Consider the following 16,617-nt stretch of genomic DNA (forward strand, 5'->3'; position numbering starts at 1 on the left):
ATTAGAATGGTAAATCATTTGTCGGGGTAACGGTATAAGTGTAAGGGTACGTGGTAAAACTTCCATAAATATGAATTCTAAAAATACTACAAGAGCCTGGTCATATACAACTTGCAGGTTAAACAACAGATGGACTCATAGTTATTTATGTTTATAAATTTATATAAAAGTTTCACAAAATTTCTTATAACCTATATTTTTTATTTATCCAAAAAATACACCTCCGGAATGAAATATAGACAAAAGTGGTAGTTCAAAAGTCAATGTATGGTTAAAAATTTAGTCAATGTACGTCAACTTTTCAACTACACTTTTTGGAGGGACGCAACCACATTTAAATTTACCACCTTTCAGTTTAAATTTATGATCTTTCCTAGATTTATATATAATTCATAGAAAATTGACCTATTTTCTTCGTTCTATTATATAGATGACAAAACATGCATCTAGTTACAGGTGTAATGCTTTGGTTTGGATCGATTTTCATTCATGAAAATGTCCGAACTGATAAAATATACATCGATTTAGTTTGGTTCGGTTTTCATTATATTTTAAAACCGGAATCAAACTAACATGTTTGGTTCGATTGATCAGTTCATTGGTTCTTTGTATCTCAAAATCAAAATTTGAGAACCGAATTAAGACAAGACGGTTTAGATTGGTTCAATTTGCTTTTGAACTAAACCAAATATGGTCGGATACTTTTTCCGTTTGGTTCTGTTTAAATTTTCAGTTTCGTAGGTTTTGTCCGAACTGCTTATACCTCTACATCCAATAACTCTTTTATAATTTTAAAATAAATTTGAAGACTTTTTTAATTCCCTTATTTTGTTGATTCACAATTTTAGTCCCTTCATTTTTAAACTCAAAAATATATTCATTTATTTTTTAAAATTTTAGAAATTTTTTCCATTACAACATTTGGAGCTTATTTTTCTTGATATGTTAATTTGAATCATGTTCGATTGGCCGGTCACATGATCGTGTGAGAACTCATATGTGGATTGAATATTATTATTTTATTTTCCATATCGTTAAATTACATTGTTTAAAAATGCAAGTAAAAATGTTTAAAATATAAAACACTAAAAAAATGGTTTTTCAGAAAATATGCATTGCTACATGTATACATTAATTATATAATGACTCGTAGTTCATTATTCAACAAGATATATCAACCAAAAAAAAAAAATCCAAACTTCAATGGTAGAAATATAAATAGAGATATCAAAATCGTGAATCATTGAAATAAAATGATTTTAAAGAGCATTAGTAAGCAATAATTATTGATGAACTAAGCTCTGTTTCAGGATGAACCGTGATAAATTAGACCATTTGTTAAGTTTAATAAGAGTTATGTGCCCTCGACTGTTTTAACTATTTCAATGTCATCCCATTAAACGGTTAAGCATTTTGTATAAGGTGAAAACCTAACTAATAAACCAAAATGGTCATGAGGGTATTTAAAGCTCTCATTAGGGGTGGCAAAACGGGTCTGACCCGTCGGGCCGGCCCGTTTGGCCCGTTATTTTTGGCGGGCTGAGTGGAAGTTTTGAACTCACTTTCTATAGTTGGCTCGGCTCGTCTCGTTAAAATACGGGGCGGGCACGGGGCGGGGAGGGCCGACCCGCTTAACTCGTTGGAAACGGGACGGGCACGGGGAGTGGCAGGGCGGCCCGCTTAACTCGTGTTTCAATTTGTTATTTTGAGTCTTATTTCATGTTTTTGGATTTATTTTGGTTTTTAGATATATTTTGAGACTTATTTTATGCTTTTGGATTTATCTTGGTTGTTGAGTTTATTTATTTTAAGACTTATTTTATAATTTGGTTGTTGGATTTATTTTATGATTTGTTTTATGTTGCGCATTTGCCTTATTTTGCTATTAGTTATGATGTTGAATTCGACAATTTAGTAATTATCTTGTTTTTCACAAATTTACTTGCTACCTATTCTTTTATACTTTTTTACGATAAAAGCAACATAGTTTTTTTTTTGTAACAATTAAGTTGTAAAAAGAAATTAAAAAAAAAGTTTTTGTTTCGCGGGCCGGCCCGCCAACTCGCAAGCCCGCCACTAAACGGGGCAAGGTGAGATTTTGGACTCGGTCACAATATTAGACTCGGCTCGTCTCGTCTCGTTTTTAGCGGGCATAGACAGGGCGGGCCTAAATGGGGCGGGCCGGCTTGCTTTGCCATCCCTAGCTCTCATGTTGCTCTCACTGGTTATTTCTCAATCCTAAAAAGCACAATGTTGGTACGTCTTTCATATTGTAGATATGACATAATTTGTGTCTGTGATCTTTGACAACTCTATTAAAATTTGAACAATTGAGCCTTGAACCAATCAGTCGGAAACCAATGTTTTGCATTTGCATTAATAATTATAGTGAAGGTTTTGGTGGACTAATTTGATGTAGTCTATCCATGCACAAAACATTTTTAGAAGGTAAACTACCCTGTTGAAATTGACATTGAGGAGAATTGAACCTGAGACCTTTAGAGAATCAGACTCAAAGGTTCCAAGACAACTCAAATGAGTTTGCACCAAAAGTTAATAGGTTAAAATTTATTTCTCCTCAAGCTTTTGGGATGGAAATGAGGTGAGCCGTTGAACATTGTTTAGTTTGATTTGAATCAATAAAAATTAACTTGGTTGAAAACTCGATTCAAGTTAATCGCGAACTTTTTTCCAGCTCAAATTTGATTCGATTCAAGCTCATGAACAGCTCAGTTCGCTTGATAGCTCAAATCAAATAAGGGGAGAGAGAGAGAGAGAGAGAGAGAGAGAGAGAGAGAGAGAGAGAGAGAGAGAGAGAGAGAGAGAGAGATTTAAAATGAGCATAAAAATAGCATAAACCACCTAAAACCCACTTAAAAGCGGGTACTGATCTTAATCAATTAATTAATTAATAACACTATGATTGTGGATTCCCATAGTACAAGAGTATGAACAAGTCAGATAATTTGCTCCTTGCCCTCAACAAAACTTCCAATGGGAGACTAATGAAATTGCAAGCTTAAAACCTGCTACTTAGTTGTCGAATAAACTTACATCCTATCAACGTTTTCAAGGGCATTCCTATTTTATTTTTTACTCAAGTGGGCATTACCTTTGGCTATTTGATTTAATTTTTTTTTAACAAAAGTCAAAATGGAATTTATTTACGATATTAAAGGTTCTTCCTAACACAAGAAGTGCACGAAAAGAACACATAGTACAAACAGATAGCTACAATAACAAGAGATGACAAAAAAATCCACAAAAGTAACTCAACTAAGTGGTTAAACCCGCATACAGTAAAGGATTAACTCACCAGAGATGAAGATCAAAAAACTAAATTTGGATTTTTTGATGTCAGCCACCAAAATAATAGTAACTTATCTTTATCGAACAAGTGAGCAATCGTCTTCTCCTTTTAAAGAAAATAATGGTAATTTCTTTCCTTACAAATTACTCATACACAAGCGAGTCAAACAAGATTCATATAATAACTTATTTTCTTTGAGCATTGTGCTAACATGCTAAAATGTAAAACATGGTCAAACAAATGTAAAGGGGTCGGTGAAACACAACCATTGTCTGACTAATAACCAAATGCTCCCAAACACATTAAAACCCAAAAACAAGTGATCTATGCTTTCTTCAATACCACAAGATCTAAGGAAAACATTCAAATTTAGTTGAATAATCCCTCACCTTACCAAATTGTCTTCTGTTGGATTATGGTTCCTTAACTAGCAGCCGCCACGTAAAAATAGATACCTTTAGCAGGACTACTTTGTTCCAAATAATATCTTGTAAATCATCTGAAGGACTCGATTCTACCATTGACAATAAGTGATAAACCCCACTAACGGTGTAAACCTTTGTTAGGCGTAAGTTGCCAAGTCCACCTATCTTCCACACCGATCCGTAAAAAATGTTCGATAAAAGCTCACTCCACTCCCCAACATCTCATCCTCCCAAGCAAACAATTGACACCACCATTCCAAACATCTCCCTCTAACCGTCAATCTAACGCATACATCTCAGATACAGTAACCAACCGATTTTCCGCTAAATCAAACAAACATCTAAACCTATCATGCAAAGTCCCTTCATCCACACATCCGAGCAAAAGAACGTTTTAATTCCTTTTGATTTAATAATGGTTAGTAAAGTAGAAACAAAAAATACCCAAAAAAAATATTTCCTTTACAATCAGTGTAATTGATTAAGCAAAGAGTAATAGTTTTGTTGTATCGAATTAGTTTATAGGTCAAACGAGTTCAACATATATTGCTCAAATTAACTTATTTATTTGACGAACTTTATTTTTAACTCATATTTAACTCTTTTGATCAATAAATTAAGTTCAACAAATTAATCATCAAATCAAATCTCAAGCTATTTACAAATTACTCGATTCATTTATTATCCTTATCAACCTTCAACACACTTCATACTGAAGACACTCCTATAATGGACTAATAAGCATGGAGCGCTATTACGTATTCGACTCATTCATTGGTGTACGTGGAAAGTTAAATTACGCCACTAACTATTTTTTTTTTAGATGGCACTAACTAGTTATTTATTTATCTAGTCTGACCTACATAACATAATTAATCCATAAATTTTATACCAAGTTCTCGTCACTATTTTTCTTTTGAGGTTCTCCTCAATATTCACCAAAAAAAGATACTATAACATACACTATATCTCGTGGCTGGAAATGAGTACCACCAATATATGATAAAATGTTTCACATTAGAAAAACAAATATGACCTCACCAGATAATCTTAAATAATCCGTTGAAAAGATTGAAATTTGATTTGGTTTAATTTATTCTTGTATAGATGAGAGTTACCCGCCATTTATATATCCAAATATTTAGGTTGTATATCATTAAATGTGTAACTCTTAACGTATTTTTACGTTGTGGACCGAACATTTTGAATATTTTAAGTGTAACTTTAGTGGGTTACTCAATGATTCTTGGATAAATCGATATCATTTTAGTATTTTAGATTGAGGGTCATCGTTACAAAATAAGTTTGTGATGTGAGGACGACCTCATTTATAAATTTATATTAAAGTCTTATCTCATTCAATATAAACACTTAATTATAGGATCCGTTATCTATTTTTTTTGTTTATTTCTCTCTAATTTATATACTCTATTTATTTTGACAAATAGAAATGATCTTAGCCACTCTTGTGAGCCGTCACTAAAACCCTAGTTTATTCTCCTTCATCCATCAAAAAGGGGTGATTTAGGGTCAATTTTGACCCAAAATCACCCCTCTAATTCGTTTTTCTATTTACTTTTTATTGAAATAAGTGATTTTCACATCTATTTCGTTTTTTCTTTTGTGATATCGTCGTCTTAGTGCGACGTCGTTTTGTTCGCCGTCTTTGCACGAAGTTGTTTGTCTTTCTTGTTTCATTCAGGTATTTGTTCGATTCAGATTGTCAGATCAGCTTCGATCAAGTGCAGATCAAATCAATGATTTTGGAGTCGTCAATGTTGCAGATCCGGAGACATGAGTATTCTGGAGACTTAAATATAGTCATATGTGTAGGCTTTAGTATTTTGCCGTTTTATGCTATTAACATGGATGCTATGAGTTTTGTTCACAGATTCATCATTTTTGTTTTTAGCGAATTTTCATTGTATCGATTTACTCTATCAATTTGATTGAATGAATATCCTTTATTTTTGTAAAAAAAAAATAGAAATGATCTTAATCAAGTTATAGTACCTGTTTTGGTAACTTGTGGGAAGCAATAATTAAGATGCAATGCTTCTCATACAAGAAATGATTAAGAAAGAAAGCTGCACCCAACTAACTGACTAATAAATCAGAGAATCTTTTTGTTTTTCTAATTCTAGGAATAAAGAATCTGTATTTCTCACAAATTGATTCCTCCTTATTTTTGCACGTAAAGTATACAATCACTATCCCACCACACACCCATCAAAAATTAGTATTTATTTAATTAATCACGAATACTTAGTCAGATGCAATGCTGACTATATATTGCGTTAGGTATACAAATTCACTTTCAAAAACATAAATTATAAATGCCAAGTGGAGTAAGATAATACGTGCTTTATATTTCTTCCAGTCCATTATTTCAAGACGACTTTAGTGCACAATAAACAATCATATGCACTTGCTTACAAATTTGGTTTTCCACTAATTTCCTAAGAGATTCGACGTATAAGGTATACAATTTAAAAAATATATTATTTATTGATATATAAATGATAAGTAGTCACTAGTATTGCCAATGTCGTCATTAGTATTGCCAATGTCATTTTTTATGTTGAGAATGGAGATTAAATCATTCACTAGTTTATCACTCAACTCTGTGACCCCCTTATTTCATACATCAAACTTATATAGTTAGAATTTTTTTTTTTTTTGAAAGATAGTTAGAATTTTTTTAATTTAACCTATCACTTTAACAAATTTAATTTAATTAAAAATCACTCGAATCAAATATAATTGGCCCACTAACCAAATTTAATTTTTTGTCAAAAAAAAAACCAAATTTAATTTACTATGGTCTTATACTATGGGAATAGAGTGAGAGTTCCCTGGGAAACTCATATGAGATAAAAAAAAAATGTTGGCCCTACGACTTTATCTTGCACTATAACAATTAATTAATACATCGTGACAAGACATGATAATCCACAATAATTGAATTGTTATTATATAAACAAAAGTAGATAAAACCGATGCTCACTTTTATTAACACTTCCATTTCATTTTTCCTCCTTATTTATCTCATCTTCTTCCACATCTTCTTCTTCCACCTCTTTCTTGTTCTTGAAGAATTAGCTTAATGGCTGTTCACTGCAATTCTTTAGCTCAAATCCCAATTCAGAAATATGATAATTCATTTGTGAAATATTCAAACAATTTGTTGATGTCCAAACGATGCTATGCTCCAAAGAAAAAGTCAACAGTTGGTCCAGTGGTATTGAAAATCACAGCATCCATCAAGAACAAGGTTAAAATCCTATTATCTTTTATCTATTCTTTAGAAGTCACATATGTATAGCCAATTGATATACATATATCTATTAAAAAAAAGTTCAATAGTTTATTTCAAAAAAGATGAAAAAAACTTTGGTTAGTTATGGAAATTTGGAAACAAAAATATAACATTTGTCTCTAGTTATATCTTTGGTACGTCCCTTAGAAAAAACTATAAGGTACGTCAAAATTGGAGATAAGTTTTTTCTTTTTTTGGATATATCTACTTTTTATTGGTAATTTGTTCTTTTTTCTCCTAGTAGTAAAAATAGGCTAGGACTGAGATTAAAGATCTTTCTCTTAATTAATGTCTAATTTGATACTAAACAGGTTTTTTATGAGGATGAGTCTCAAGGTATAATTTGCTACCAAGATGAGAGTGGAGAAATAATTTGTGAAGGGTATGATGAAGGGCCATCTTATAGACAAATTTCAAGACCAACGGTTCATCACAAAAGGTAGATAATATTCAATCAAAAAAGAAAATTGATGTTTATATTCTGAAGGCTAAGAAATACCATAAAATGACATTTTTATTCTTCGGCGGTTAATTGCTACCAGTTAAAATCTTTTGGCGGTTAAATGTCGATGAGGTTAATTTGGTATTTTCGTGGTGTTTTCTAGCATTCTTTGATGTCGGAACATCATCGATCATCAAAAAATTGTATTTTCTTATTTTATATAAATATGTCTTACCAATGGAATTTTTTGTTGTGCTTAGGGATGTAGAAATTGTGAATCTTCTAAAACAAAGTTGGTTTCAAATTGCAAAAGGGAAAGAAATTGATGATGCAATTGAAGGTGGTCGTTTGCAAGAGGATTTAATTTGAATTGCAATAAAATGGTTTAACTTGTTTAACTAATCAATCTTGCCTTTGTCTCACTCATAGCTTTGAGGTTTGAAGAGTGTAATAGTATGTAAATTGTAAAATGTGAATAGTGTATCAAATAGCACATGTGTAGTAGGTTAGTTCCTGCAGCACATTTTTCATTTTACTTGCAAGATGTACAAATTAATAATAGCAATGTTTTTATCAATTGCTTTTTCCTCTCCAATTATAGTTTGTATACTACAATTTTAGATTATATAATCTGTTGATACAGTACAAGAATAAAAAAAAATTAAGGATGATTTCATAATTACATAGCAAAAAATTGTTTAGGAAGCCTATAATGAAATTTGAAGCAAACAATATTTTTGCTATTTTAAAATAATATTAAAAATAAATAATCCAAGGGAATTTGTTTGAACTTTGATATTTGAAGAGTAAATTACCGAAGTACCCCAAAAATTATACAAGTCACTTAGAAATTTCCTTAGGGGTAAAAATTACCTCCATACGAAATTTCATAAGGTTCTTTGGTGATTTCATCATACTTCAGGATTTTTATGGGAAACAACTAGTGTTGTGTTCTCTACTCATACCTATAAATGAGACTCAAATCACTCAAGGATAACCAAAAATATCAAAGGTTGAAGTTCTTGATCATAAACTGCTCAACAATTGTCCGAGTTTAGCTCAGTTGGTAAAAATAATACATAATTACATAATATCCGGGGTTCGAACCCCAGACACCACCAAAAACTACTCAACAATTAAAGAAGCAGACACAATCAATATAAAAGCCTCCACAAGAGCCATATGTTGCAAAGACATCAATATAAAAGCCTCCACAAGAGCCATATGTTGCATACTCCCATTTGACGGGGTTCGAACCCCATACACCACCAAAAACTACTCAACAATTATAGAAGCAGACACAATCAATATAAAAGCCTCCACAAGAGCCATATGTTGCATACTCCCATTTGATGCACTTTGTACTCAACAATTAAAGAAGCAGACACAATCAATATAAAAGCCTCCACAAGAGCCATATGTTGCAAAGACATCAATATAAAAGCCTCCACAAGAGCCATATGTTGCATACTCCCATTTGACGGGGTTCGAACCCCATACACCACCAAAAACTACTCAACAATTATAGAAGCAGACACAATCAATATAAAAGCCTCCACAAGAGCCATATGTTGCATACTCCCATTTGATGCACTTTGTACTACAATCTGAGTTACTGGTACAACGCCCTGACCATGTTCTACTTTTCCTTCCACAAAGTGTTGCTTCCACTTCTACACATAAAAAGAAAAATAATAATGTAGCAAATTAAGAACTTAAATAAAGATTAAATTTGAAGAAGCACAATTGAATAAACATAGGTTGCATAGTTAGTTTGTACCCCATGTAGAAATAAGGAGAATGATAAGACAATGGAACATGAAGATGATGTAGAATTTACTAGTAGAGAAAGTCATGATTTCTAAGCAAATGACGTTGAAAGGAACCATCAAAATGTTTGGTTCTATCTAAGTATATATAGAATAATAGAAAGCAATATACACTTGTTGAGTTTTTATTTTCTTTTAATTTTTTTTTATATTTTCAATTTATTAATATCTCTTTATTTTAATCCATCCATATAGTCTATCAAAGAGTTAAGGAATGGAAAAATTATTGGAAGAAATTTAAAATATCAATTCATTATTGCCAACCTCTTTTAGTTTGCATGTATAGTTTCTCTAGGAGCCAATGTTTGACAAGGTATATTGGGAAGAATATCAAACAATTTGGAGTCGACATGTGTCGTACTGTGTAATTTTTTGAGAATTTATTCATACACAATGTAAAGAAATATTACACTTTTAATCATCAGTAATCGTTAGATAAGTAAAAACATTTAGCCACAATTAAACCTGTTTTTTGCTTTTCCATGAAATGATCAAGTTTCAAAAGGAAAATTAAAAATTTATTTTGAACATACAAGTATTTGGGCAAGAACCTGATCAAAATCACAAAATCCCTTGATGTTTGAAATGATGGAAGTTGGGAAGAAAATTCATTTTCGTGTTTTGTTCTTTTAAGTAATGCAAAATCTCGAGCATTATTTAGTTAAGTGTAAGTGGGGGATGGAACTTAACCTTTGTACAACATAAGAGATGTCATAGCAATTATTTAAATAGAAAACCTTATCAATTAATTAAACTTCATTAAATTGAAGGATCAGACAAACATATGATTTAACCTTGGTTAAATGTGTTTTCAAGATTTTTATATACCCAAATTTCAAGACCTACCCATCACCGAAAGGTAGATAATATTCAATTAAAAAATGTGAAATTCTTTTTCCACCCCAATACATCTTCCACACGACCCTCAAAAACTCGAAAAATTCTCATTTAACTATACAGAGTTTTTCTGAAATCTAGAATACGACATTAACTTAACCATGGTTTATTCGTGACTAAATGTGTTTTGAGGATTTTTACAAATCCAAATTTTAAAATTCGGATATGTAAAATGCCCATACGAGACTTATCTAGAAGCAAGAAAAAATGAAAATTGTTGTTCACACATTAGAGAAGGCTGGGACACACATGTAAAATACGTTTTTGCCCCCTCGGCAGTTAACTGCCGAGGAATTTGAAATCCGGCTGCAGTTAACTGCCGAGGAATTCCTCGGTAGTTAACTGCTGAGGAAAGCATTTATGCAGACAGCAGGTCCTGCATTAATGCTAACCCTTACCAAGCCGTTTTTAGGCCAGTTTTGACCTGTAATTTCACCAGAGCATTTCCATAGGCAATTCAAATTATACAACAATGAAACTCGGTCATAAACAAGAAAAATACAATATCTTTTACATTTGTCCATAATTAAATCAAACCGACATTTGGTTCAAACCACACAAAAGTTTGAAATTCATCAAAACGGAACATAGTGTCCATAATCAAACAACACATTACAACACATTACAACTGTAAAACAACACATTACACATCATTAAATTAAATCCCTACTTACATTCATTACAATTGCATATGGAACGAACATATATATATATATATAATACATTATTTTCCACCATATTCCTAAACATAAATCTGACGTCGCTATCGTCTTTAATAATCCAAGGCATATAGCTTGCCGTTTTCCATGCGAATTCATCTCTATCTTCTCCTAGGTCTATCATTGGCATTAGAGCAGACAAGTGACGTGTATATTGATTTTCACCAAGATGCTCAAAATAAGTGTTAAGTTGTGTCGTCAAATCATCAATAGAGTCCGTCGGTGTTATCATAACCTTAACCGTCTTTTTAAACGAGCAATACCTAACACGACCTTCAATTCTTGCAACCTCTGACATGTTTCACTTGACAAAAGCTTTAACAAAATAATCATAGATTAGAACAAAATTAAATGGAATGTAATAACGAATAAATCAAATGCGTAAACATTAATAAGCTATAAATAAGTATTGCACTAGTTTCAAGTAAATAAAAGTCATATTATCATATATATCAATATCAATTACATAATGTTACTTATATATTGGCCACAAAAAATTGGCATTACAATTTTGACCCCAAAATATACGTCGGTGTAATTTCTACCAAAAAAAAGGACTAACACCGACAAAAAAATCCCTTGTTAAAGGCCAAGTGATTGGAGAAGATCAAGTGACATAAAATCTTCCTCATCTTCCGCAATAACTTCAAATTGTTGCTTTGGTTTTTCGGGAGTGTCCAACAAAATAGGCGCCGCTTTGTTTGATTCCTTTTGTGGTTTTGACGGTTTGTTTCCACTTTCAATAGCCATGAGCTTTCGGAACAACTCATGTTGATCCAAATACTCATCTTCCCAAGTCACCGCATCTTGTTTCTTGTGATTGTGCCACTCCGTAGATGATGGAGGTAACGGACAACCATTCCTCAAGTAAATAAGCACAAAGTGATTAGGAATTACCCCAAGGCACATGATGGGAGTTTTTTGCTTACCCGGCGGTGGTGGCCCTCTTAATGGAAAAAAAGATTCCGAGTTACCAACTTCAAGATTTGTCAACACAACCACACACCTTTTGTAATAATTGGCAACAATGTGCCCCATGTCCGAAAAAGTCAACCACTTATCAACAAGATGTGCACAACTTTTTGTATTTGCGGGAGGATGTAAGCCATTTAAAATGTAGTTATAACGATCCTCACCCGCAAATACTTCAACATAATCATCTCTATGATCTTTCAATTCTTGAATAAGATGTGTACGAATCATGAGATGATTTTGTTCGGTTAAGCCCATGAATTCGGCTATAGCCCGGAATCCACAATGTCCATCGCCAATAACATCCACCACTTTTTCAATAAATGGAAGCATGAAGCGTGGCATATAATCAATAGGCCTCATAATCGGGATAGCCTTAGGCTTTGGATACCGAGAAGGTGGTGGAAGTGGGGAAATTAGTGCTTTACCAAGACGGCACCTTTTTTCCTTTTATATGATGATGTTGTTGGTGACGGTTGACTATCCGGATTTTGGGAATCAACAACCTCCCAAGAAGAAGGGATCCGGCTAGTGGATGTAATTCTTCCTTTAGACCTCGCAATGTCCACTTTTTTCTTGGCTCCCTTGGTTGTTGCTTTTTGTGGTGGTGGAGACATCATGGTGGTTTCAGGAAATGCCAATTGCCGCAAAGCCTCCTTGACTTAAAGCTTCATTTGGAAAGGGAGTTTCTTGAGACGTTCTACAATACCCTTCAACTCATCATCCACCGAAAAACCAAGTTCATTGCTTTCTTCTCCCATGCGTAACCTTTGCCAATGGTGGTGTATCTCATCCAATAAAATTGGCTTTTCTTCAAGGAGTTTAGTTGCAATTTCGCATGCACATGGTAAGCCGTAAGATGTCCTTTGAACACAACCACAAATTTCCTTGTTCATGCACAATGTTTCCCTACAACGTGACTTTTCCATAGCAATGTTGTCCAAAGCATATCTAGACACATGACCACCTAAGCCGGAGTACAAAGTGACATCTTTGAATCTATGTTCCAACACGGTAACGCTCTGACCAAAGCCTGTTTGTATCGCAGTGTGTTGAAGCAACAACATGTTATGTATTTTCTCCCAACAAGTACCCAAATCACCCACACTATTGTCCAAATATTTCTTCACCAAAGCATGAGCCGATTCTACCCTATTGGTGGATCTACAACCAAGATGCAACACACGGTCTGTCCATACCCTCACTATTTTCTCCTTCACTTCATTCAAGGTGGTCATGGCATAGGCTAGGAAATGTGGGAAATCACTACAAGCATCTTGGAACTCCACTAATGCATTTGCATATAACTCTTGAGTGGACGATTCAACCATATTTTTCCATGCCCTCATGATCTTCTTGACAACATCGCGATTACTCACCTCTTTCCCATCCTTTTTTCCCAAAGGATATTTACAATCTAAGACGCACCTTTGTTTAACATTTGCTTGCACATGAAAGTAACAATTCATACCATAACTTTCCGGGAAAACAATTCCAACCGCTTTCATCAAAGACCCATCTCTGTCGGTAACAATCACCTTAGGCATATTCATCTTTGAAGTAAGAAGTTTACGCAACATTTTTAAAACCCAAACAAAGTTTTCCTCTTTCTCATGCATCAAGAATCCAAACCCAACCGAATATGTCAAATCGGTCGAAGTTACCCCAACTACCTCAAACATTGGCATCTTATACAAGTTGGTTTTGTAGGTGGAGTCCATAACCAAAACCGTTGGAAAATTGTTAAACAACTTAACGGATGTTGGATGAGCCCAAAAGATATCTTCGATTGTATTACTTTCACCATGTGTTCTTGAGTAATAAGTATAGTTGTGCTCCTCCAACTTCGAGATTAGATATTGCAACGGCTTCTTGTCACCTCTATTTGCCTTCCATATTTTTTGACGTTCATTGTACACTTGCTTCACATTTGTCATGCGATGTGGTCTTTTGTTCTTCAAGTGTATCAAAATATTTCTTGGAAGCATCTTGCTCTTGGTCAAGTCATGTACAATCTTCTTGTCATCCTCTTTTAATCTACCGGCAAGAATGTGTCCTTCTAAAGCCGGCTCCATGGCATGGTTGTGAACTCCATTAAGAATGTTCAATCCCCATTCCTTTGTTTGCGTACTTTGATATCCACTAATCATGAACAAGCACCCGCATTTTCTTGAGCCCGTTGTCGCATGCTTCGGTTTTTTTTAGGCACTTTGTGAGCTCCACTCCTTTCACACACTAGGCGCAATATTGGATGGATCAAGCTTGATCTTTGTGTAACAATTGTAAATCCCGCCTTATTTGCTTGACAACGTACCCACCCAAGCAATTCTTCTCTATCTTGAAACTTAATGTCGTCAGAAAAAAACCTAGCTGTGTCCACTTCGTGGGCTTGAAGTGGGACGACACCGGGGCTAACATATTTAGAAGCTTCAACATGGACGGAAATTCCATCAATGTTTGGTTTGACTTCAACCTTAGGCGGTTTGACATCTCCGGAAATTTGGACAAAATTACGTTTTGTCTCTCCCGAAACATCTTCCGCGTTCTCGGTCATTACTATAATTAAACAACACAAAAATATAAATTAACAACTTACTAATGCATAAACATCAATGCCATAATGAACTAAAACAAAAAAAACAAAAAAAAACAAAGAAATTTTTTTTTGGAAAAAATGGCAGTAGCTGCCATTTTTTCGTTCCAAAATTTTTTCCTAAGTGTTCCTCGGTAGTTAACTACCGAGGTTTTCCTCGGCAGTAAGGTACCGAGGTTTTCCTCGGCAGTAAACTACCGAGATTCCCCATGACAGTGTTACGTAACTTACGTTGTAAAACCACCATGACAGTGTTACATATCCAAAAAATAAACCGAATAAAATGCACAATACCTGTTTTTTTACGTCAAAAGTGTGTTGAATCATCCTATGCTTGATGCTTGAATCATTTTGGAGCAAGATTTGATGAATTTTTTTTTAGGATTTTGGGTTGGATTGGAGTTGTATGGAAGGTGATGAGAAAATAGTGTGTAGGGGGAGCAGGTGACTGTTTCATCTGATGAAACAGTTTTTCTCGGCAGTTAACTACCGAGGAATTCCTCGGCAGTTAACTGCAGCCGGATTTCAAATTCCTCGGCAGTTAACTGCAGAGGGGGTAAAAGAGGATTTTACATGTGTGTCCCAGCCATATGGAATGTGTCAACAGCAATTTTCAGAAAAAATTGAAGTATGGTACATTTGTTATGACTAGGAGGTACACAAAAGGGAAATGGAGAGAAGAGAAAAACATTAATACAACCTTATGAAACATGATTATCTCTGATAACACCACCCAATAAAAAAAGGCTTAATTGCACTTTTGCCCCTTATATTTTGGCAATTGTGCGATTTTGCACCCCATTGTTTCAAACGAGCGATTTTGCACCCTATATTTTGGCAATTGTGCGATTTTGCACCCCATTGTTTCAAACGAGCGATTTTGCATCCCATAGTTTTCCCCCTTTCTGATTTTGCACCCCAAAAAATCATAAAAATATTCAGTTTTTTTCCAAAAAATTTAAAAAATCGAAAAAAAATCAGAAAATATAATCAGATTTTTTTAAAAATTCTGGAATTTAATTTTCAAAATACAAAAAACGTAAATTTTCAAAATTTTGAAAAAATCTGACCTTTTAAAAATTAAAATTTTTTCCGACATTTTTTTAAAAATTAAATTTTTTTCCAGAATTTTTTAAAAAAATCTGACCTTTTTTTAAAATTTTGAAAATTTACTTTTTTTTATTTTGAAAATTAAATTCCAGAATTTTTAAAAAAATCTGATTTTTTTTCTAATTTTTTAAATTTTTTGGAAAAAAACTGAATATTTTTATGATTTTTTGGTGTGCAAAATCAGAAAGGGGGAAAACTATGGGGTGCAAAATCGCTCGTTTGAAACAATGGGGTGCAAAATCGCACAATTGGCAAAATATAGGGTGCAAAATCGCTCGTTTGAAACAATGGGGTACAAAATCGCACAATTGGCAAAATATAGGAGGCAAAAGTGCAATTAAGCCATAAAAAAATTATCTCTGATAAAAGAAAAAATGAAATTAACAATGATTTCATGATTACTAGCAAAAAAACTTGTTTGAGAAGCCTATAATGAATCTGAAGCAAACATTTTTGCTTTTTTGAAATAACATTTGGAAAAATACTAGTGATGTGTTTGCTAGAGATTCCTGTAAATGAGACTTAACCATCCAAATATAACCAAACTACAAAATTTTACAAAAGACAGTAGCAAATAAACAGTGTAGTGGAGAAAGTGTTACCAACAGACATGACCTAGTTTTCATTTTTATTTTTATTTTATATAGATTTCATTGATTTTTTTAACTAGTAAAGTTAGCTAAGTCAGAACCTCCTTGTATCATCTTTGTTAGGAAAATTGTTTCCTATTTGGATTCAGAGTAGAAGACGATTCTATCTAAGATTGCTATGTCAAAGAAAATGAAGGAGTATCTTCAATCGATTAATCACTTCATATTGTACAAACTTTTCGTTCTCATTGAAAAAATTCAGAGCAAGGTGCCCCTTAGCCTAAACTTCTCCTACAAGCATGCCATGAAGACATTTTTCACCTCAAAGTTAGCCATTGAAGTTATTATAATAAGCAATGAGTCATCATCATGCCTAGTAGTGATCTGCATACAAATTAGGCAACAGATGAA

The 16,617-nt window shown here is 33.4% G+C and overlaps 1 protein-coding gene and 1 long non-coding RNA gene across 2 annotated transcripts; one reads left to right on the top strand and one right to left on the bottom strand.

Moving 5' to 3' along the window:
- The first annotated feature begins 6,740 nt into the window (after positions 1-6,740).
- On the top strand, positions 6,741-8,073 carry LOC146897257 (uncharacterized). Its single transcript, XM_085735086.1, has 3 exons — positions 6,741-7,009; positions 7,366-7,493; positions 7,757-8,073. The coding sequence occupies exons 1-3, from the start codon at positions 6,842-6,844 to the stop codon at positions 7,863-7,865; spliced, it is 405 nt and encodes a 134-aa protein (XP_085591212.1). The 5' UTR covers positions 6,741-6,841; the 3' UTR covers positions 7,866-8,073.
- Positions 8,074-8,266: 193 nt separating this feature from the next.
- Positions 8,267-8,894, bottom strand: LOC146897258 (uncharacterized). The gene is made up of 2 exons (XR_015022543.1): positions 8,706-8,894; positions 8,267-8,663 (listed from the first exon to the last, which is right to left on the bottom strand). It is a non-coding gene; the product is annotated as an uncharacterized LOC146897258 (long non-coding RNA).
- Between the last annotated feature and the right edge of the window lie 7,723 nt (positions 8,895-16,617).

This window comes from Medicago sativa, chromosome 8, assembly GCF_051527215.1.
Source record: "Medicago sativa cultivar Bolivia chromosome 8, Bolivia_mono, whole genome shotgun sequence".
Lineage (NCBI taxonomy): Eukaryota > Viridiplantae > Streptophyta > Magnoliopsida > Fabales > Fabaceae > Medicago > Medicago sativa.

What these genes read in the sequence shown, in the direction of transcription:
- LOC146897257 (XM_085735086.1), top strand. Translation starts at nt 6,842, where the DNA reads ATGGCTGTTCACTGCAATTCTTTAGCTCAAATCCCAATTCAGAAATAT. An exon ending in CAGCATCCATCAAGAACAAG is followed by an intron (nt 7,010 to 7,365) that starts GTTAAAATCCTA and finishes GATACTAAACAG; the next exon opens with GTTTTTTATGAGGATGAGTC. An exon ending in CCAACGGTTCATCACAAAAG is followed by an intron (nt 7,494 to 7,756) that starts GTAGATAATATT and finishes TGTTGTGCTTAG; the next exon opens with GGATGTAGAAATTGTGAATC.